The sequence below is a fragment of the Suillus paluster genome (assembly GCF_016628075.1).
Source record: "Suillus paluster strain FC165 chromosome Unknown EDB91scaffold_20, whole genome shotgun sequence".
NCBI lineage: Eukaryota > Fungi > Basidiomycota > Agaricomycetes > Boletales > Suillaceae > Suillus > Suillus paluster.
Window position 1 is genome coordinate 365848 of NW_024537580.1, and position 19751 is coordinate 385598.

Here is a 19751-nt window from a genome sequence, read left to right on the forward strand (position 1 = left end):
CTACCTCCCAGTCCATTCACGTTGGTGCCAAAGACAGAACACGAAATTGACTCAACACTTCAAGCTTGAATAACCCAGAAACCTGCTGGACATCACGACAGGTACAACGATGTCCCCTCATTCTGACTCCTGAGACCTCCTGAGACCTCGGACATAGGTAGGGTTCTGCCATCTAACGTTCGAAAAGCCAGCGTACCCAAGCATGTCCTCATTATCATTCAGGGCGGATCTGTCGGAACTCAATGCAGACTCGAGGTGTGAAGGCCACTGGCAAGCTCTTCCCTATACGCTTTCATTTACATAAATTACATGTGCAGTGTCCGCCTCGTCGCTCCGCTTTTCCACGAACATCTAATTCAAACGCCTCAATAGTAATACCGCGTTTGTATCGTTCGTTCGTCCTCGACCCTCTGGTTCGATCAGGCAGGACTCTCGGATATACACGGTGCTGAACGACTTTTGCCTTTGTGTATTTGTACCCAATGTCGTTGACAGAGCGCATGAAACCGTAGATGCGACTGTCGATCTGAGTCCTTAGTACGGGAGGTTACGATGCAATGATTTCAAATTTTCGAGTTCGACCAACCTTGATGCATGGATGTGTTGGATAGTGTTGGATTCATTTTTTGATCTTGAACGTTCGAACTCACATCCATTCCTACGGGGAACGCTCATTCGTGCAGCTTTTGGACCTGCCTGTCTGTACTTTATTGAAATCTGATCTTCCTGTCGATGATAACTATTGTAATAGATACAAGCTTCGCTGCAGACATCAACTGCATGTCCGAATGAGATAGTACGATAAGGGCTAGCGTCATTAATAAGGTATAAGCTAGAGGCGTAGGCCCACCATAAATACCGTTATCTGCCTAGAGTGCAATACCACACTGCGACTGAAGGCATCATTCGTTAGTGATACGATTCCATGAAGTCTCGGATAGTACTTACTGCATTCTCGGGGAACTCGAGACCCGAGCTAGCATTCGATAGTCTGTTACGCCTGGGATCGTCCTCCAAGTCAGCAGACAGCTGCTCTTTCCCCTTCCCCTTGTCCCAGGACTCGAATGGATTTGCGTATGGGATCTCAGAGACAGTCTCGTGGCTGTCGCTGCCCCCAGATTCGTCACTGAACCCTTCCTGAGATGTTTCAGGTAAGAATGGGTTGACGATGTAGGACAAATCACTGAATGGCGTAACTGGGGGCCGTGACTGCGTTGGCGTTTCGAGGTCCTGATTTAACGTATCGACATTGTATCCATCGTCTATAAGTGCATGGAGGCTCTGATTTGCTATTGGTGTTGGTGTATCTATGGGGCTTGCAGCTACTACAACCACCGTCCAAGACGCCTGCTGCTCCAGGAATGTGCGAATTTTCACTGGTCGGGCACCTTCAGATGAAACTGACACCGCTTCGCGGTTTTGTGATGCACGAGAGGCCACGAAATCAGGAAGATCGACGACTCGGGCGCCATCGAAGAACGGGTTCATGGTGGGGGGAACGGGGAATGACGAAGGACTTGGTCCGGGGCTCTCGGATTCTTCAGTCGTCGTCCACAATAGCTTGGGCCCCCGCGTCAAGCGTGGTAGCGGCAGTGTGATACGACTGGATATCCATGCTCGACTGAGACCCGATCGCGATACCCACACCGCCGGTCACGCCGAGCTCCCCGTTCATGGATGCGTCGCGGTAGAAACTCTGTGCGCCCCCGAAATATCTCTCTGTGCCGTCTGATCCGTCATCTGAGGAGACGTCGCCATCGTTCGACTCCCTGTTATTTTCGTATAATACTGAGCCTGATGAATCACGAGCGAAATGATGTGGGGAACCTGGGTGTAATTGAGGGGTGTGGGAAGGCCGACGAGCCAAGGGAGTCTGAGGCGTGATGCAAGTTGCCACGGCTCTCACTCGCAACTTGCCCTCCTACAAGGGGGGTGTACGTAGGTCGGTACGGGTGATTCTCGCGCATTGCCTCTGCTGGAGAGAGTGGCGCGGTAAGGTCCCCTGTCATAAAGCCGCTGTTGGGCACGCAAGTGGCGCCTGCGGCGGACGAGATGACATGCTGCAATACCTAGCAGTAGAAGCGCCAGAACTCCGCCCACAACCCCTCCAATGACAGGGGCTTCAATTGACCTTTATTCCAGTGGGTTATATGCATATGCAATGTCAATGTAAAGACGGTTGAACTAGCGTACCTAGTTCCCGACGATGGTACTGGGGTCGTGGTAACAATCAAAGACGTGGAAGTCACTGCCGAGGTCAGGGTTTCGGAACCTGTCCCAGAAGGGATGACGAATGTAGTAAGGTAAACACTTGTCGAAGTATGTGTGATCGAAGACAAGGTCTCCCCACTTGGGACGGGCAACGGAGTGGTGGTGCTCGATTGACCATCCAAAATTTGGGGCGGTGACTCAGTAGGGCTGAGGATCAGACGATCAGGTAAACATATTCCAGTAATGATTCAGACAACTCACAGAGGGGGGGAAGTAGTTGCCGTGGTCCCCTGTGCAGTGGAAGACGGGTCACCCACAGGATCGCCAGAGGATTGCACACCTGACGTCGTAGGTAAACCTGCAGGTGGGACTGTGGCACCATGTACAGTCGTGCTTGAAGTATCCGTTAGGCGCCCACTGGGAGATTGCAGTGTAAGGGAAGATTTTGCACCCGGCACTGTCGTCGGCAAGCCTCCGAAGAACGTGGTTGGTAACGTTGTACTTAGTGACTCGGAGAAATAGGTCTGCGAAGATGTCGGAGTCAGTAGCAGCTGGTGAGTCGGAGGAATGAGTTTTCAAGGATTGCGGAATCGTAGTGGTCCAGGTACCAGTCTGACTATCTGTGGTAAGCGGAGTGATGGGCAATGGCAGGCCGATAGATGACCACGGCAATTTTGAGTTACCAGTGGATGTCGTTGAAGTTGTAGCTGAGGACTGGGTTGACTGATGGGTCTCGTGAGTTGTAAGTGGCTGAAGTATACTCGACAACAGAGATGGAAGAGGTCCCTCCTGAGAAGAAGTCATTGGCGCGGATGTAGCTGCGGTAGTTTGAGAAGTAACAGTGGGCTCTGGGGACGGAGAAGTGGCTGAATCACTATGGGTCGATGAACTAGACGATGATGATATTTGCTTAGACGATCCCCCTGCATCAGTACTTGAAGTACTAGGATTGCCTAGAGTCGGTGAAGTCGACTGGTAGCTGGATGTCTGTTTCCCTGATAAAGTACTGGTCAAATATGTGTCTGTTGTTGCAGATGGCTCATCTACGGATAAGCTGGATGTGAAAGCAGTTGTGGGATTGCCCACGGTTGACAGAGTTGTGAGTGAAGATGACTGGGTAGTTGTCTGTTGCCCTGACAAAATAGTGGGCAAACCCGTGGTGGGCGGTACAGATGGTAGAGGTATAGAGGTCGGTGTGAGTGATAGAGGTATGGAGGTCGGGGTGGGTGGCGAAAGTAGTGAGGTCGGTAGTGAGAGACTAGGGTCACCTAACGAGTTGCTCAGACTAGAACTGATGACTGGACCGGAAGTGGTAGGACTGATTTGAGAAGATGTCCCGCCATCGCTTCCATTTGGCGATAAAGTGGTGATTCCGCTGCCTGACGATGAACCATTCGTCTGCCCCCCTTCACCAGTACTCATCGGTGATTGTGAAGAAGGGGATTTCGGCATGTCCGTACTCGGCCCTGACCCCTTATAATTAGTTGATGTGGCATCCGACCTTATGATGCGGACGTGAGAAGTTCAGCTGATTGCTATGAACGGTAAGGATACAGAACGTACGATGACGAGATTGTCGTGCTTATCGAGACGCTAGGGGCTTGTCCGGGTGTCTGTGACGAAATATAACTATATGTGCCGAGAGATGAAAGAGTGTTCCGTACCGTCGGCGAAGATGATGGATTTGTTAATGATTGCGTTGTCTGCTGAATTGTGCTCTGGGTCCCGTCCGACGAGTGGCTAGAGGATGAAATCGGGATTGTCCCGTCTGACGAGTAGCTGGAGGACGACGTTGGGGTTGACGGGCTAGGTAGTCCTGTAGGCGTAGGCGGTGTTGATGTGGTGAGAGGGACGGTAGCGCTTTCACCAAGAGACGCAGAGCGAGCAACGGGTCTTCGGAATGGCATACGGAAGAACAGGAGCGGGGGTGCGGAAGTGGCATTTTCATATGAACCCCTTCATAGGATAATATGTACTTTCACAAGCTACAGTGATGTCTGTGAGGGCGATGTAGGCTATTGTTGCGGTTACCCCTTGATGATGTCCCAGCTGGCGTTTCAGAGCTATTTCTCGACGAAAGATTGATGGGTTAGTCGTCGGGTAGTAGAATTTCGTCTCGTTTGTATAGCGGGAGGTGCCGCCAAGATGTCTAACAGTTAACGTGTCCATTCAAATGGAGGGTCCTGGAGCCAGAGCTGCTGGTGGTATCGCTCTAAAATTGCAGGCAATTAAATTTGCGATGGCAATGAGCCCGGGTTACAAGATCAACATTATGATGGATATGCCACAGGAGGACAGCAATACATCGCCGTCGAGGGGATAATCAACCACACGTAATGCGTGTGTCAAGGGAAGAGGTTATCCCTGCATGTAAATAGATCATGCGCAAACAAAGTTGTCTTCACGAGACCTAAAGGAGGTGGACAGGCTTGGGAAGATGTTATCTGACGACGCTTGTCGTTAGCTCTTCTTGAATGACCGAGGGGTTCTCCTTTCCGTAAGACAATTGTCAGCTGAATCCTGATGTTTAAGAAATGAGACCTATATGCAATACCAACAGAGAAAACCCGGCAACGGTCACATGAAGGAGAAAATGAGCAAATAATCATGTACCTCAGGTAAGGTTGGTTCTCGGAGTATGATAGCCAGATTGCATAACGTGTCATCTATGCTGATCTTCGCGAAGAACGAACAGTCTTCTCCAGTCTTATCTGCGAAACCAACGAATCTGCAACTCCAATGGCCCTCAACTTCAAGAGGTTCTTTGCAAGAGGTTCATCAGCCTATGGGAGTGTATCATGATGGAGTTGCGGTGCGTATTATATGGAATGACTCGGGCAGTCCGCTGTTATGATAGCAGGGTGGGTGCCGTGGACGTTAGCGAGACTAATCAGCCCTCAGCGTAGCCCGGTCACTCCCACCATAATCAAACCTGTATACCTCCTCGGTTACCGGAGATCAGCGCTCAGCAGCAGCAGGCACATTAATGATGCAAAAATTCACGCGCTCCTTAGGTAAGTTAAGGTTTGGTTAAAGTAACGTGCTGTTGTCACCGCATGCGAACCGTTGAGGACCGAGGTGGCGAAGTCACGAAACACGTTAGGGAAGAACTGGTCGATCCACTTTGGTCCTTACTTCGTAGAGTCGGACGTAGGACTTCGTACACCGCCAAAATTATTTGGACAATCCAACAAAGTAACTCGTTCTTATTGCTTTGCTGGACAAACTCAACAATTAGCCCTTCCAGATGCTAACGTGGCATTTGTTCCGAGTCACGACCCCCCCGAGCTGATGCCAGAATCTCGCGATGCTAAGGCGTATCCCCCACCGATAAAAAAATGCTATGCGCAATCCAGCGCAATCTCTCGATGGAAAACGCACGAGTTCGTATCACAGCACTACACCGCCGCTTCACACTGCTCAATTTATATTCCCCGAATTATGTTCACTTTCACCCCAGACACTCTCCATGGACGATAACTTCGCCTTGAGATTAGCTCATGCTACTACCTCCAATGGCTGCCACGGACCCTCGCTTACGCGGTTCTCGACTTACGCACTGACGTGTTTGCATACGGACAACTCTACCGCTCTATCGCGTGTGCACCGTCGCACAGACACTCTATTCAATGAAGCCCGTGACTTCGCCTACATCGCATACAGAAATTTGCTGTCACGACTCGCAGTAGTGCCTCTGTCCTAATATCATCTTTACCGATTGAGGGTCTTCGCTTGCATCAATAAATCTAGAAAACGGAGCGCGCAAGGTGCACGGTGTCTTATGGAAGCACCAAAAATATTTCATGTTCCATGAAGTGGTCTGGCCAAAATGATGACACAAGAGATAAGGCTCGTTTAAGTTTTTCTCATCAGACAGACTAGAAGGTTAGCGCTTCTTGATGCGGCAGCTCCTATTAAGTCACAGGATAAAGCACAGAACGTACCAGGACGCATCTCTCTCACTTGCACTTTGATCACCATGTCATCTGAAACTCCCTTTCGAATCAACATCCCGGACGAGAAACTCGCTACCCTTCGTGCTAAACTTGAGCTTGCCACTTTCCCGGACGAATTGCAGGACGCCGGATGGAAGTATGGCCCACCTCTGACCGATATGAAACGACTCACAGAGAGGTGGAAAAACGGGTACGACTGGCGTAAGCATGAAAAGGAATTGAATCAAGAGCTGCCAATGTTTACCCGTGATATTCACGTGGATGGTTACGGCGCGCTGAACATTCACTATGTTCACAAGAAGAGCAAAACTGTTGACGCCATCCCACTGTTGTTCTCCCATGGATGTATGTCCTATCCAAGCAGACCGACACGTTTCTGACCTTAGCTAGGGCCCGGGAGTTTCTTGGAAGTCAAGGGGATGTTGCCCCTCTTGACTGCATCGTCCCCTGAACATCCTAGCTTCCATGTTGTAGCGCTTAGCTTGCCCGGTTTTGGCTTTTCGGAGGGTCCACACAAACCAGGCTTTGCTCTTGATCAATATGCCGAGGTAATTATTGATTATCACATGCTCTAAGCCCTCTCATGTTCACCGGCGTACCTAGGTAGCTCACAAACTCATGCTCGCTCTCGGGTACAACGAATATGGTACGTCGCTACCGTGATTATTTTACGCAATGGATTTGCTCATTTTTCTTGCAGTCACCCAGGGAGGCGACTGGGGCTTCCTCGTGAGTGACGTTTGACAAGTAGACAGGACTTATCGTTAACGTACCCTCAGATCACTCGGAGAATGGCCTCTCTGTATGGTGGAAAGCATCACAAGGCGTGGCACACCAACTTTCCAATGTATATGGCATTTTCTCGCTCAACTCATATGTCAACTCATCTTTGACTAGGGCCGACCCACCAACCTGGAAATCGCCCCTATCTTTCTTGTCGTACTTGCTAACCCCTTGGTCTGCCGAGGAGAAGGCAGGCGTCGAGCGCACCACGTGGTACCGCACCAAATCATCTGGTTACTTTGTTGAGCAGAGCACCTTCCCGCAGACACTCGCTTACGGTTTTACCGATAGCCCTGTTAGTCTACTTGCTTGGTTTTACGAAAAACTGGTCATCTGGACCGACGACTACAAATGGACTGATGACGAAGGTAGTAACAGCGTTCATTTTCCGATATATTATTGCTTACCTACTTGTGAAATAGTGCTGACGTGGATCTCAATTTACTGGTTCTCCCGTGCTGGGCCCGGTGCCGCCCATCGCATTTACTTTGAGTTGCATGGCGATTTCTATGATCTAGGCCGTACTGGTTACCCCACTATTCCTATGGGAGCGTCGTATTTCCCGAAAGAGCTCATACTTTTACCTTCAGCGTGTGTTCTTATCTATCTGCTTGGCTGCCCTGAAGCTAACGTGAAAGTGTAGGTGGCTGCGCAAGTTGAACAACGTTGTTTTCGAGTCCCATCATAAGTCAGGAGGCCATTTTGCTGCCTACGAACGGCCGCAAGAGCTTGTTCAAGATGTGCGGAAAATGTTCGCGAAGGGGGGTCCTGCGTTCGCAATTGTCCCTGGAAGAAGTGGATATGCTTGAACAACCAACGTGTCGTCACGCTCAGCACCTTTTAAATTCTCCTCGGATATTGACTCAGAATGAATATTAGGTAAAAGTGCACAAATAGGCAATGTAAAGAATACCGGTATGAATGATGTACTACTTATATCCGGTCCCTCGCATCTTGCGCAATATACTGTGATGTTTCCAGATCTTCTGTTCCTTCAGCTCCACATGACTCATAACTGCCAAACATGCATTTCTGGAGCTGCTGCAGGAAAGAGAACTCAGGGTACACCTCCATGTGGAAAAAAGAGATCGCAATTAAGTACTCTAACGTCCCCAGCCACCCCTGGGATGATGCTGAGTTGTCAATGAATGAATGGTATTTATCGCATACTTGGGGAACTTGGCCGATGTCATCTGCTTTGGCGAGGGCGCTGATACCTGCGGAGAACAATCGCCCAATGGCGGCGAAGAGCTTAGCACACTACTCCTTGGAGAACTCTGTCAAAGGAGTTGACGGCGATGTTTATCAGCTTCGAATGCTGTGCATGACCGCTGCTGCTGTTGAACTGAGTGTGGAGGCATAGTTGTAGAAGTTCTCGAGGCCACATGAATGAGAGTGACCAATCAATTATCAAATCGTGGGTTAGCCGTCGGGTAGAATTTTGTCTCGTTTGTATAGCAGGGTACGGGTGCCGCCAAGATGTTTGACAGTCAATGTTTCCATTCAAACGGAGGGTCCTGAAGCTCGAGTTGCTGGTATGAACACTCTAGAATTACAAACAATTAGATCTGTGGGATTAAGATCAACATCATGATGGATATGCCACAGGAGGACAGCAATACATCGCCGTAGAAGGAACAATGTGCAACGAAAAACCACGTGTGTCAGGGAAGAGGTTATGCGCAAACAAAGTTATCTTCACGAGACCCAAAGGAGAGGGAGAAGCTTGGGAAGATGTTATCATTGACGACGCTTGTCGAAAACTACCGTCAGCTCTTCTTGAATGACCGAGGGATTTTCCCTTCCGTATAACAATTCTCAGCTGAGGTTAAAGAAACGAGATCTTCAGTGAATGATACCCACAGAGAAAAACCGGCAATGGCTACATGAAGAGAGTGAGCAAATTACAGGTTATTCAAGGCATAGCCAAAGATTGCATGATGCTGTCTAATGCTAGTGGTTTGATGTTCGCGAAGAACCAACGGTCTTCTCTGCGAAACCAACGAATCTGGAACTCCATTAGGCCATCATCGATACCGATCAAAGCCTATGGGAGCGTATGGAGTGGGGTGCCGTATATGGAGCGGCCGGTGTATGATAGCAGGGTTGGTAGAAGTTACTAAACCTGGGGCTGTGAGACTGATCAGCAGGAAGCAGGCACATCGATGCAAAAACTCACGCGCCTGGTATATATTTTCCTAACTTCTTCACAAAGGGCATCTACGTTGGGTCAAGAATTACTCAAACGTTCCTTAGTTTCATGAAACTCCCCTTAGAAGATAAAAAGGGAGCCGAGAGGAAAATTGGATACTTACGACAGTTCTAAAGTTATCGAAAGCTTCCTTGAGCCACGGAATTGAGGGGGAAGCAGCGGATAACAGTTGGCGCCCCTCGCTCGGCAGGAGGCTTTCCCATGAGTGGTAGACGAACCTTCTCTAGAAGCTCTCCTGGAAAGCGCAAAGGTCACCTATCGGGGAGTTCTGAAGAAACCGACGTGACAGACTGACAGTCGGCGCTCGGATATCTCCTGCATAATAGACCTGAATATTACCAGGTAACGCCTCGTAATACTCTCCGCGGTATGGCGAACCACGGAGTAGCTTATAACTGGCTCATGAGCCGCTCATGAAATTTCAAAGCTGCAAAGCAATATCGCCCAGGAAGTAAAAAGTAACGACCTGGTGTGACAAGATATGCATGAATGATGACAGCTAAAATAAAGAAATTCATTAAAAAATGCCACGTGAAGGTAGAATCTTCTTTTGGAAGCGCTTGTCGCGACTAGCCTCTTGTTTAGCCTGTTGCACTTATAAAAACCAGTTCTCAAGCACGATTAGGCTTTCGGCTTTCTCTTTCGACCATTCTTGTCCCTACCCCCAGTCTTGTTGTCGTCCATGACAATGGCTCGGCCTCTGGAGCCAAACCGACGCCGATCCCTTTCCGATCCACTGGCTGCTGCGCTCATGCCCCCTCCAAACGAGAGCACTGCAGATCGAGAAAGGAGATTGGCAGCAGAGTCGGAGGCCAAACGAGTAAGCGATGGAATTGATGAAATGCTCCGTGCAGAGAAGAAAGAGAAGAAGGCCAAACCTGAAATTAAGGTCTTACTTCTGGGACAGAGCGAGAGTGGGAAGAGTACAACTCTGAAACGTGAGTCATTCAGGTTTTGTTCTTCGTCTCTTCGTTGTTCTGTGCGAAAACAAGCTGCCAACATAACAGGCTGCCGTGGTCTGGAGTCTCAGTTTTCACTACAGCATGTTCGCATTTTGTACTTCTATCGAGTAAACATCTCTTAGCAAAAGGGTGTACTTGGCCAGAAGAACCTTCATGTTGGTTTTCATTTGCGCAATAACTATCTATTCCATCAAACCGCCCTCCTCAGCATTTATGTACTGCACACGTCTGGGCCGTACTGACTCCGTATCTCATCCAGAATTTCAATTGATGCATGCGACCGCCGCCTTTCATGCTGACCGAATCGCATGGAGAGCTGTAATATATCTTAATCTCGTGCGGTCCGTTCGCCGGTGAGCGTTGTTATTACTTTAAATTTAGTAGCATGTGAGATAATGACCCTGGTTTCCAGCATCCTTGACGCTGTCTCCCCTGACTCAGACCAACTAGACGAAGCAGACGATCAGGAGACTAGATCTGGTTCCGCAGTCCCCTCGATTCGTGAGACTCCCGTGGTTTCTAAGACTAGGGTGACCAGGTACCCCCAATATCGCCATGCACTAGAACCTCTGAGGGAGCTGGAGGAACGATTGATCCGAATGTTGTCATCTCCAGATGAAGATGAGGCTACCCACACTACCCCTCCGAAGCCTGATTGGAGTCTCTATGCAAACAGTAACTTCAATACTCAAATTCATGTTGGCAAGAACGGCCGACCAGCGCCTTTTATCACGATACCCCCCTCACGCACATCATCACCGCTTTCTCCTCTGTCACCGTCGACGAGCCTGCCTTCGCCTGGTGGGTCAAGCAACAGCTCGTCTAAATCTAAGAATGCAGAAGTCAGCGTTCATCATACCTCGAACTGGAAAAAGGCCTTCTCTCTCGGCAATAGGATCAAGAGTCCTAAGAGCGCGCACACAAACGAGATCGAGGGCTGGTGGGACGACCCAAGCGATCCCGTCCATGTGCTCAATTCATGCGCTCAGCCAATGCTGGCATTATGGAAAGACCCCAGCGTCAAACAACGCTTGCGGGAGAAACAAATCAGATTAGAAGAGAGCAGTGGTTTGTGAGTTCGTCGTATCTGATGTTGGATCTTGCTTGACGACAAACAGCTTTTTGGACGAGATATCCCGTATCACAGCTCTACGGTATTTCCCCAGCGACCGTAGGTCAATTGATTACCAGCAATGCGCCATTTCTAACGATGTTCAGAGGACGTCTTGAAAGCCCGGCTTAAGACCATGGGCGTCGTCGAGCACTCTTTCTCAATCGCTGATACCCAACGCCGGTTTATACAATGGAAGATTTACGATGTAGGAGGTGCCCAGAATCAACGGCATGCCTGGGCGCCATACTTTGAGGATGGTAATTATAGGGCTGATTGTTTGGTGATCGTCGTTCATTGATCTCGTTATGCAGTCAATGCGATTATTTTTCTGGCGCCTATCTCGGCTTTTGATCAGGTATTGGTAGAGGTCAGCCACTGACTGCTCATCTTTATCTGTCACACTGACGCAGTGTATAGGATCCAAGGATGAACAGACTAGAGGACTCTTTGCTGCTATGGAAATCTGTCGTGTCAAACAAATTACTTTCACACGTCAGCATCATTCTTTTCCTGAACAAGGTCGACCTATTACAGGTCTGTCGGCATTGCATTGATAAGTAAGGCGATGATACTGATGATCTTTAGGCAAAGCTCAAGAGCGGTGTTCGTCTCAGCCATCATATGCCGCGCTATGGCGACAGACCAAATGATTACGAGAATGTATCTACATGTAGGTGGTGGCAGTTCTTTCCCTCAGGACTACTCTCAAGTAGTTCCGTATAGACTTTTATAACAAGTTTGGAGGCATTCATCGTAGATTCTCGTCGAACAAAGAGAGAGAATTCAAAAGTAGGTAAACTTAAACACGCCCGAGGATCCCTTTCTTACACTGCCAACAGTTCATCTCACATCAGTTACTGATACTATACGGACAGCCATGATCATACAGAATGGTTCGTGGAGTTTTCTGTAGAAGAGCTGATTGCTTACCGTTTCGCCCAGTACGAGATATCATCATTACCGCAAACTTGAAAAACATTCATTTGATGTAACATCTGTCATCACTCTTTTTTTTGAGATGCCCTAAATCATTCATTTGACGGATTTCTATATTATCCGCGTACTATTATGCCTCTTCTTTATTCGTCTGTTATTTGCAATTGTTCGTTCCAAGCATCCCCCATGTTCTTCTATCTCATCACCAAACCTTTCAGAATGTATACCATGCGTCCAGCATACGATTGTTGGCTTAGTAGTAGTACAGATTTACCATACCCTTCCGCTAATTAGATTTTTCATACCATTATTAATCTTCAACTGCTATTACCCTTCATTCAAATGCGACGAGAGCCAGGAAAGGTCTTAATATTGACATCTACCTGAAACATTACATGGCGTCAATAATTTCCTTCAGTTGTACTTCGTCTAATATCGCAAAGCCTTTCTGTGGCGTGACCTGTGACGAAGTCAGTAATGAAGATTTGGGAGACAAGGTAGGGAGATACATGCCTGTGCCAACTGGACGTTGTGGTGGTCAAGTTTCTCTTCCATAACTTGCTTTAGAACTCGCAGGGTCAGTTTTTGTGCCTCAAGCAATGTCATTTGCTGTCCAATGACGTGTTAAAGAAGAACACATTCAAAAGGTGGGTATTATACCTTGTGCCACTTGTCTTGTAGCTCGCTTTGTGCTGCTTCTGATCCTGACCCTATGGCTTTTGCATTATACCGCATGAAGGTGCCCGAGGGATCCGTATGGTATCTACCGAGTTCGCAGAGGATCAGGTTGAGCAAGGCTATTCATTCGATTACACCCACAGTTGTGGTCCCAGCTCGTCAACACCAGCAATAAGCAGCGCAACACCAAATGGCCGACTCATCATCGCGTCCTCGTCATTTACACTCTCACCAAATCGCAACGCCAGATCGCACACAGCCTGAGTTACACTCTCTACTTTAATCTTCTCGTCGTAGGTGAAAGCGTGGTTCTGGGCTGTGACGCGTGCGTGGTCGATCATGGTCCGAGCGTCAGCTGTGAGGCCTGACATTGCGCATCCTAGGTGAGTGTCGATTTCCATTATCTTTTCGATGGAGCTTGATTCTAGGAGTGGTGATTGGACGCGCTTCTCTACTGCAAGGACTATGCCTTCTGGAGTGCGCACGCCAACTGTTGTCGATCCAAGCTGGGGAAGATGAGATGGATATTATTGTTGCACGGCTCGATGTAATGGGTACCTTGATAGCTTCGATAGCATATTCGACTGTATCCTTCTCAGAAAACGATTTCAGAATATCAGAGTTGCCTAACGCACCTTGGAACAGTCGACCTTCTGGGGAGAATGTGTTGACACCTCGATCTGCGAATATGATGAGCCCTATTCTATGAATATGCTGAACTGTCAGAATAAACGAACCGTACTCGGAACGCGTCAAAAACATGGTTTACAAGGATGGGAGGTAGGTAGAGAGTGGAAGTGTTAGGTTCTGCGTCAGTACTTACAAGTGTCGACGCGCGTCGGTAGTTAGCATGTGGGAAACAGTTTCCATTTTGTGCAGTGTAGCTTTACTTCGGCGTTGGCCCTTGTTCGGAGTCGTTCCCCAGACCCGCATCTCCCAAGGCTCGAAAAATTTGGTTGACTGTTTTCAGGCTATCGGACCCTTGCTACGATCTTGTGTCTAGTTGAGTCAGAGCGACAGCGTGCATCTGATCTTTATGTCAAATCCATGTTGTAGTTAGGGCTGAACATCGTCGCATGCATCAGGGCGGGTGGGCAAGCTCAGCTCCAGCAAAGTACTTACAAGATGCGAGTACTTTTGATTGCAACTTAGTACCACTACTATACCCTCTCGCCTCACCCCAATACAGCGCAATGGCTTGTCTCGTTTCCCGCTCTCGGCGCCTGCTGGAGAAGAAGAAAAGACCGTTGGTGATACCCACACAAGGCAATCTACATATTTGCCCTTTGAGGGAGATGAAGAACAATACGACCTGATGGTCCCTCAGGCCTCAGGTTCCGTGAGCATATGAGAAGGTGCGCGTGCATTTACAGATCGTGTTAATATCTTATTCTGCCTCCCCCCAGATATGTTCGACGGCTCACGCTCCTCCTCGACTATGGCCAGCAGGCCCAAACATGACCCCTTCCTCAGACTCGCAGAAGAGTCCTTAGAACTGCAATTTTGAATTCAATGCTTCGTTGCCAGCAAAGACCTTGCTTGCGTGTTGTTAAATAGTGTGGTCACATCAGGTTGGCAAGCCACTGCGGGGAGAATAGATATGCATTGAATCTGCTATAACGTTAGTTACAAGCTTCATGGTTTTAATAGATCCAGGCTGTTCGAACCGTTGTGGCTAATCGGCTGGCAGTCGGCTCAGCTCCTAATTACTCCACTTGCTTTTCGACCACCATGTCAGCAGATGCACAAACATTGAAGCCCGTCGACCTGCGATCCATCTTGACTTTCACAGTCCAGCTTGCGCGCACTGCTGGTACATTAATTCTTGAAGGCTCACAAGCCATTCAGTCAACTTCGGACGTCAATGAAAAGAAGAATTCCGTCGATTTGGTCACTGAATACGATGTTGCTGTCGAGGAGCTCGTGAAGAGCGAAATCGCCAAGGCATACCCCAACTTCAAGTTGTGAGTCTATAATGTACCAGAAAAAGGATGACTTTGATCGATATGTGTCCTGATAGCATCGGAGAGGAATCATACTCCTCTGGAACTCGTAATGAGCTCACGGATGAACCAACATACTGCGTTGATCCGATCGGTGAGGCTAATGCCTATTTTCAAGTTGTTCGTTTGGTAGCCGACCAGTGACATTTCAGACGGGACCACGAACTTTATCCACGGCTTCCCATTCGCGTGTATTTCTCTTGGGCTGATCTATCAGAAGCGGCCCGTTCTAGGTGTCATATACAACCCCTTCCTGGACCATCTCGTACGTAGTATAATTCTCAGTTTGATCGAAGGAAGCTGCTAACTCTTACATCAAGTACACTGCGATCGAAGGTCAAGGATCATTCCTCACCCGTGGTAATAGCCAACCGCTGAAATTACCCCTCACCAAGCCTAAGCCCCTTCCATCCTTGCAGAAGGCTCTTTTGGGTACGTCACGCCTCATGAATAAAAATATGCGAATTCATTTCCCCAAGCCGTCGAATGGGGCTCCGACCGTGGCAAAAAGACGCTGGTACCAAAATCCGACTCATTTTTGCGTCTCGCGGGCGATCCCGCGGATGGTATCGCAGGGGGACGAATGGCCCATTCTATACGGTCCCTGGGCAGTGCAGCGCTTAATTTCTCGATGGTCGCTCAGGGTGGCCTAGACTTATATTGGTGAGCTGTGCCATAGCACATGTTGGACAATCTAACATGACGTGTTCCTTGATATAACGTGACTAGGGAAATTGGTTGCTGGTGAGTGGACCATACTTTTATGCCGATCATCACAGTTTATGCTGCACATCAAGGCCATGGGACGTTTGCGTAAGTAACCTCGCCGTATTTGCTTTACATCTCCACCTCACCTGTTCTATAAGGCTGGTATCGTTATTGCCCAGGAAGCTGGCGGTGTAGTAGTTGGATCTCATGCAGCTTTGGCCACTGCGACATCTGCTGGGTCTAGCATCGATCCTTTCAGGATCACACCGGATGTCTTGACAGGCCGAAAATATATGGTCATCCGTGCTATCCCGGACACACCCAATGAAACGGGTAGAGAGGCACAGTTGCGGATTGCTAGGGATTTCTACGAGACTGTAGAAGACGTTGAACCGAAGTAGCAGAATCCTTCAAAGTACACAAATGCGAGATTAGGATATAAGAATGATTCAAGGCAGTTCTACGAAAGTCTATGTCATTCCGCTAAAGCTACGTCACACTGAGCATATTAGAAGGTGCGTGTACGTGTTATTTAGTGGTGTAGTCGCATACTTTGAGATCTAGCCGCATCTTCCATTGATCATGATAAGTAATAGGTGTACCAGTCCTCAATGACGTCACTCCGCGCAGAGGCTGACAGTTGTGAAACTTCGGCTTCCACCATCGTGTTCGGATGTTCCACAATTGCCTCCGACGTCCGCCCGCATATATGAGGCAGCCGTTTGGCTCGACCTTCTCTTCTCTCTACTTCCACCTCCTTCACTTGTTTTGACCTCCGACTTCACACCCTTTGTGTATTCGATAGCACGACGCCAATCTACGAACTTGGTACGATCTAACAAGTCGACCTGGACTACCTAGACTTGCTCGCACGACTGGACTAAGAGGACTGTCTCACTGTCTGGTGCGCATTTACGACGGCTGCCCTAGTTCTTTTCCTCTCGGAGTTGATTGGATTCTCCCGCCTAACCAACGACCTTTGTCGTGTCGATCTCATAGTTGATCTCCGATTCTATTTTTTCGATCTCGTTTTCCCGGTGTTTCTGTGGAATTCGATCACAAAGGCTCTTCCGGTCCCTTCAAGTTACGATCGACTTCCTCCACTTGACAACGGGTACAATTGGTCGAACTTACATATACCTATTCCTTCTTTCGATGGACCTTGTTCCTGTACGACGAAAACTTTTGATCTGCTTTCGCTCGAGTCCATTGAATCAGCCTCGTCATCTCGTATGTCGATCTGCCCGTTCAATAGTCGTGATCGATTCGAACTTGGTTACATCGTCGATATTTCCTTCTTGCGACCTTCTTCGCTTCCGAATCATCCTTGCCATCTGAAGGTTCCCCCACTGAGGACTGAGGTGGGCATGGCCTTTTGGCTTCTCCTGAAGACGTCGATTTTAATCTCGTTTACCCGACGTTTCTGGGGATTTCGGCCACCTCCATTTTACGATCCCTTCAAGCGCTGATCAATCTCCCTCTTCAAGTTTTGCTAACTGGGCTGACAGGTTATTTTCGATCAAACTTTTACTCAATCAGTCATTCTTGTGACGGGCTTTGCTCGTGGGTGACTATGTCTTTGACCCTGCCCAAACTTGGATGCTCATGTCCATCTCACAGTTGATCTCTTCTCGAGACCCGATTTCTTTTGACGATCTCATTACTGTTTCTTTGGATCCGACCACCTCTCTTACGGTCCCTTAGCTCGAAGCTCCGACTTGCTTTCTAGTCTTACTTTGAACAATCATTCAACTGATGGCCCTTCGATCAAACTTAATGCCGTTCGGTGGACCTCGCTTCTATGCGATGACGACTTCATCCCCCCAAGATGCTTACGCTCGAGTTTTCTGGATGTTCCCCGTCTGAACATGGTGCTTCTATTTGGCCCGAGTGTTTTGCAAATGCCCATGTCCATTTCACAATCGATCTCCTCTTTGGACCTTATTGTGACGATTTCGTTTACCCGGCGTTTTCTGGATGTTACCCGAGTGAACATCACAGGAGGACGTTTCGATCCTGGCCAGGCCATTTTAAACTACCAGTCTCATAAAATGCCAGTACTAATTGTTATGGAGAAGGTAAACTTCATATGTATGGTATCAATAGATAGGCTAGACTCCGAGTCGTGACGATTCAGTCTATGATGCAAGCCGTCGATCTTTATTCGAAGTTCGAACCGATTTGGCAAATCGGCTGGCCAGTTAGCTGAGCGCTCAGCAATCGATCACCCCGGTTGCTTTCGACCACCATGTCAGCGGATGTACAAACATTGAAGTCCGTCGACCTGCGCTCTATCTTGACTTTCACCATCAAGCTTGCACGCACTGCCGGTACATTAATTCTCGAAGGCTCACAAGCCATTCAGTCAACTTCGGACGTCAATGAAAAGAAGAATTCCGTCGATTTGGTCACTGAATACGATGTTGCTGTCGAAGAGCTCGTGAAGAACGAAATCTTCGAGGCATACCCCAGCTTCAAGTTGTAAGTCTGTAATGTACGCAGAAAGGATGATTCTGATCAATCTAGGTCCCAATAGCATCGGAGAGGAATCATACTCCTCTGGAACTCGTAATGAGCTCACGGATGAACCAACATACTGCGTTGATCCGATCGGTGAGGCTAACGCCTATTATCAAGTTGTTCATTGGTAGCCGACCAGCGACCTTTCAGACGGGACCACGAACTTTGTCCACGGCTTCCCATTTGCGTGTATTTCTCTTGGATTAATCTATCAGAAGCGGCCCGTTCTAGGTGTCATATACAACCCCTTCCTAGACCACCTCGTACGTATATAATACTCAGTGACATCGAAGGGTGTCACTCACCCTTACATTAACTTGAAGTACACCGCGATCGAAGGTCAAGGATCATTCCTCACTCGTGGTAATAGTCAACCTCTGAAACTACCCCTCACCAAGCCTAAGTCCCTTTCATCCTTGCGGAAGGCTCTTTTGGGTACGTCGCGCGTCCATGCATGAGAATATGCAAATTCATTTCTCCAAGCCCTCGGATGGGCCTCTGACCGTGGCAAAAAGATGCTGGTACCAAAATCCGACTCATTCTTGCGTCTCGCGGGCGATCCTGCAGACGGCATCACAGGGGGACGAATGGCTCATTCTATACGGTCCCTGGGCAGTACAGCGCTTAATTGCTGTATGGTCGCTCAAGGTGGCATAGACTTATTTTGGTGAGCCGTGCCCTTGCGCTTGGATGTCACTCTCTGACGTGTTCTCTTGGCTAGGGGAACCGATTCCTGGTGAGTGGGCCTTACTTTTATGCCGATCATTACGTTCATGCACGACAAGGCCATGGGATGTCTGCGTAACTAATTCCGCCATATTTTTTGGATATCTCCACCTCATATGTTCCTTAAGGCTGGCATCGTCATCGCTCAGGAAGCTGGTGGTGTGGTAGTGGGGTCACATGCAGCTTTGGCCGCTGCGACGTCTACCGGCTCTAGCATTGATCCTTTCAAGGTCACGCCGGATGTTTTGACAGGCCGCAAGTATCTAGTCATCCGTGCTATTCCGGACACACCCAACGAAACGGGTAGAGAGGCACAGTTGCGGATCGCTAGAGATTTCTACGAGACTGTAGAAGATGTTGAATCGAAGTAGGATTTCCCTCACGGAATCCTCCAAAGTTGAATCAGGATACAAGAACGATTTACGGCAGTTTTGCAAATGTACATATCACTTCGCTTCAAGTCACTGGATGCTCCTGACTTGTCATTTTGGCGAACACTAGCAGACAGACACTGACCATAATCCCGGGTGCAGGACAGGCAAGGTTACTCGACGAACATGCAACAAGGACGTCGGAAGAGACAGTTTATAGCAACAGAAATCATCAGCATTGATCCTATGGGCAGTTACTACGAGAAATAGTAGGGAAGCTGTGATGACATGAAAAGGATATCTGGCGAACCAAGGTAATGTTTAGGCAAACGAAGTTTCTCCCTGCAGAGATCTGTCTGTGACTTACCGCGCGATGCGTCCGTTAACGAGACACTAATATTTCAACTGTCTTAGTCACGAGGTGCGTTAACTGTAACACACATCGATGGTCGAGAGCCTAAAGGGGAAGATTGACCAAGACGATAGAATACTGTGTAGAGTTGAATGAAGTCATTGACTGTGCCAGGGGCTCGCGCTGCCCAGAACAATTCATCAGCCCAAAAATCAGAAG

General features: G+C 48.5%; 6 protein-coding genes across 6 annotated transcripts; 4 read left to right on the top strand and 2 right to left on the bottom strand.

Annotated features, from left to right (window-relative positions):
- Positions 1–2290: 2290 nt before the first annotated feature.
- Positions 2291–4205, bottom strand: EDB91DRAFT_295283 (uncharacterized protein). Its single transcript, XM_041326749.1, has 4 exons — positions 3876–4205; positions 3775–3824; positions 2473–3712; positions 2291–2418 (listed from the first exon to the last, which is right to left on the bottom strand). The coding sequence occupies exons 1-3, from the start codon at positions 4116–4118 to the stop codon at positions 2521–2523; spliced, it is 1485 nt and encodes a 494-aa protein (XP_041178173.1). The 5' UTR covers positions 4119–4205; the 3' UTR covers positions 2291–2418; positions 2473–2520.
- A 1985-nt stretch (positions 4206–6190) lies between these two features.
- Positions 6191–7759, top strand: EDB91DRAFT_1081365 (Alpha/Beta hydrolase protein; the record flags this gene model as incomplete). Its single annotated transcript, XM_041315373.1, has 8 exons — positions 6191–6512; positions 6558–6715; positions 6771–6813; positions 6868–6896; positions 6947–7014; positions 7065–7318; positions 7373–7541; positions 7594–7759. The coding sequence occupies 8 exons, from the start codon at positions 6191–6193 to the stop codon at positions 7757–7759; spliced, it is 1209 nt and encodes a 402-aa protein (XP_041178174.1).
- Positions 7760–9850: 2091 nt separating this feature from the next.
- EDB91DRAFT_1247546 (guanine nucleotide binding protein, alpha subunit) lies at positions 9851–12230 on the top strand (the record flags this gene model as incomplete). The annotated part of the gene is made up of 11 exons (XM_041322826.1): positions 9851–10100; positions 10384–10477; positions 10537–11196; positions 11243–11295; positions 11343–11495; positions 11550–11605; positions 11656–11772; positions 11824–11908; positions 11962–12027; positions 12078–12131; positions 12181–12230. 11 exons carry the CDS (start codon positions 9851–9853, stop codon positions 12228–12230), a joined length of 1638 nt encoding a protein of 545 aa, XP_041178175.1.
- A 286-nt stretch (positions 12231–12516) lies between these two features.
- EDB91DRAFT_295323 (proteasome subunit alpha type 5) lies at positions 12517–13657 on the bottom strand. Its single transcript, XM_041326750.1, has 6 exons — positions 13488–13657; positions 13411–13436; positions 12994–13358; positions 12835–12937; positions 12688–12783; positions 12517–12634 (listed from the first exon to the last, which is right to left on the bottom strand). The coding sequence occupies exons 1-6, from the start codon at positions 13612–13614 to the stop codon at positions 12566–12568; spliced, it is 786 nt and encodes a 261-aa protein (XP_041178176.1). The 5' UTR covers positions 13615–13657; the 3' UTR covers positions 12517–12565.
- Positions 13658–14529: 872 nt separating this feature from the next.
- On the top strand, positions 14530–16041 carry EDB91DRAFT_1127811 (myo inositol monophosphatase). The gene is made up of 8 exons (XM_041318507.1): positions 14530–14816; positions 14873–14949; positions 15008–15120; positions 15176–15287; positions 15335–15518; positions 15585–15599; positions 15653–15668; positions 15722–16041. Exons 1-8 carry the CDS (start codon positions 14584–14586, stop codon positions 15962–15964), a joined length of 993 nt encoding a protein of 330 aa, XP_041178177.1. The 5' UTR covers positions 14530–14583; the 3' UTR covers positions 15965–16041.
- A 1661-nt stretch (positions 16042–17702) lies between these two features.
- Positions 17703–19293, top strand: EDB91DRAFT_295569 (myo inositol monophosphatase). Its single transcript, XM_041326751.1, has 8 exons — positions 17703–18044; positions 18100–18176; positions 18234–18346; positions 18407–18518; positions 18567–18750; positions 18805–18819; positions 18869–18884; positions 18938–19293. Exons 1-8 carry the CDS (start codon positions 17812–17814, stop codon positions 19178–19180), a joined length of 993 nt encoding a protein of 330 aa, XP_041178178.1. The 5' UTR covers positions 17703–17811; the 3' UTR covers positions 19181–19293.
- Positions 19294–19751: the final 458 nt, after the last annotated feature.

Coding starts and splice junctions, on each gene's coding strand:
- EDB91DRAFT_295283 (XM_041326749.1), bottom strand. CDS start 4,118: ATGCCATTCCGAAGACCCGTTGCTCGCTCTGCGTCTCTTGGTGAAAGC. Junction 3,825..3,875: donor ATCCATCATCTTCGCCGACG/GTACGGAACACT, acceptor ATTTCGTCACAG/ACACCCGGACAAGCCCCTAG. Junction 3,713..3,774: donor AGCACGACAATCTCGTCATC/GTACGTTCTGTA, acceptor CCGCATCATAAG/GTCGGATGCCACATCAACTA.
- EDB91DRAFT_295323 (XM_041326750.1), bottom strand. CDS start 13,614: ATGTTTTTGACGCGTTCCGAGTACGGTTCGTTTATTCTGACAGTTCAG. Junction 12,784..12,834: donor TACAAGACAAGTGGCACAAG/GTATAATACCCA, acceptor GTCATTGGACAG/CAAATGACATTGCTTGAGGC. Junction 12,635..12,687: donor ACAACGTCCAGTTGGCACAG/GCATGTATCTCC, acceptor ACTTCGTCACAG/GTCACGCCACAGAAAGGCTT.
- EDB91DRAFT_1127811 (XM_041318507.1), top strand. CDS start 14,584: ATGTCAGCAGATGCACAAACATTGAAGCCCGTCGACCTGCGATCCATC. Junction 14,950..15,007: donor ATACTGCGTTGATCCGATCG/GTGAGGCTAATG, acceptor GTGACATTTCAG/ACGGGACCACGAACTTTATC. Junction 15,121..15,175: donor ACCCCTTCCTGGACCATCTC/GTACGTAGTATA, acceptor TCTTACATCAAG/TACACTGCGATCGAAGGTCA.
- EDB91DRAFT_295569 (XM_041326751.1), top strand. CDS start 17,812: ATGTCAGCGGATGTACAAACATTGAAGTCCGTCGACCTGCGCTCTATC. Junction 18,177..18,233: donor ATACTGCGTTGATCCGATCG/GTGAGGCTAACG, acceptor GCGACCTTTCAG/ACGGGACCACGAACTTTGTC. Junction 18,347..18,406: donor ACCCCTTCCTAGACCACCTC/GTACGTATATAA, acceptor ATTAACTTGAAG/TACACCGCGATCGAAGGTCA.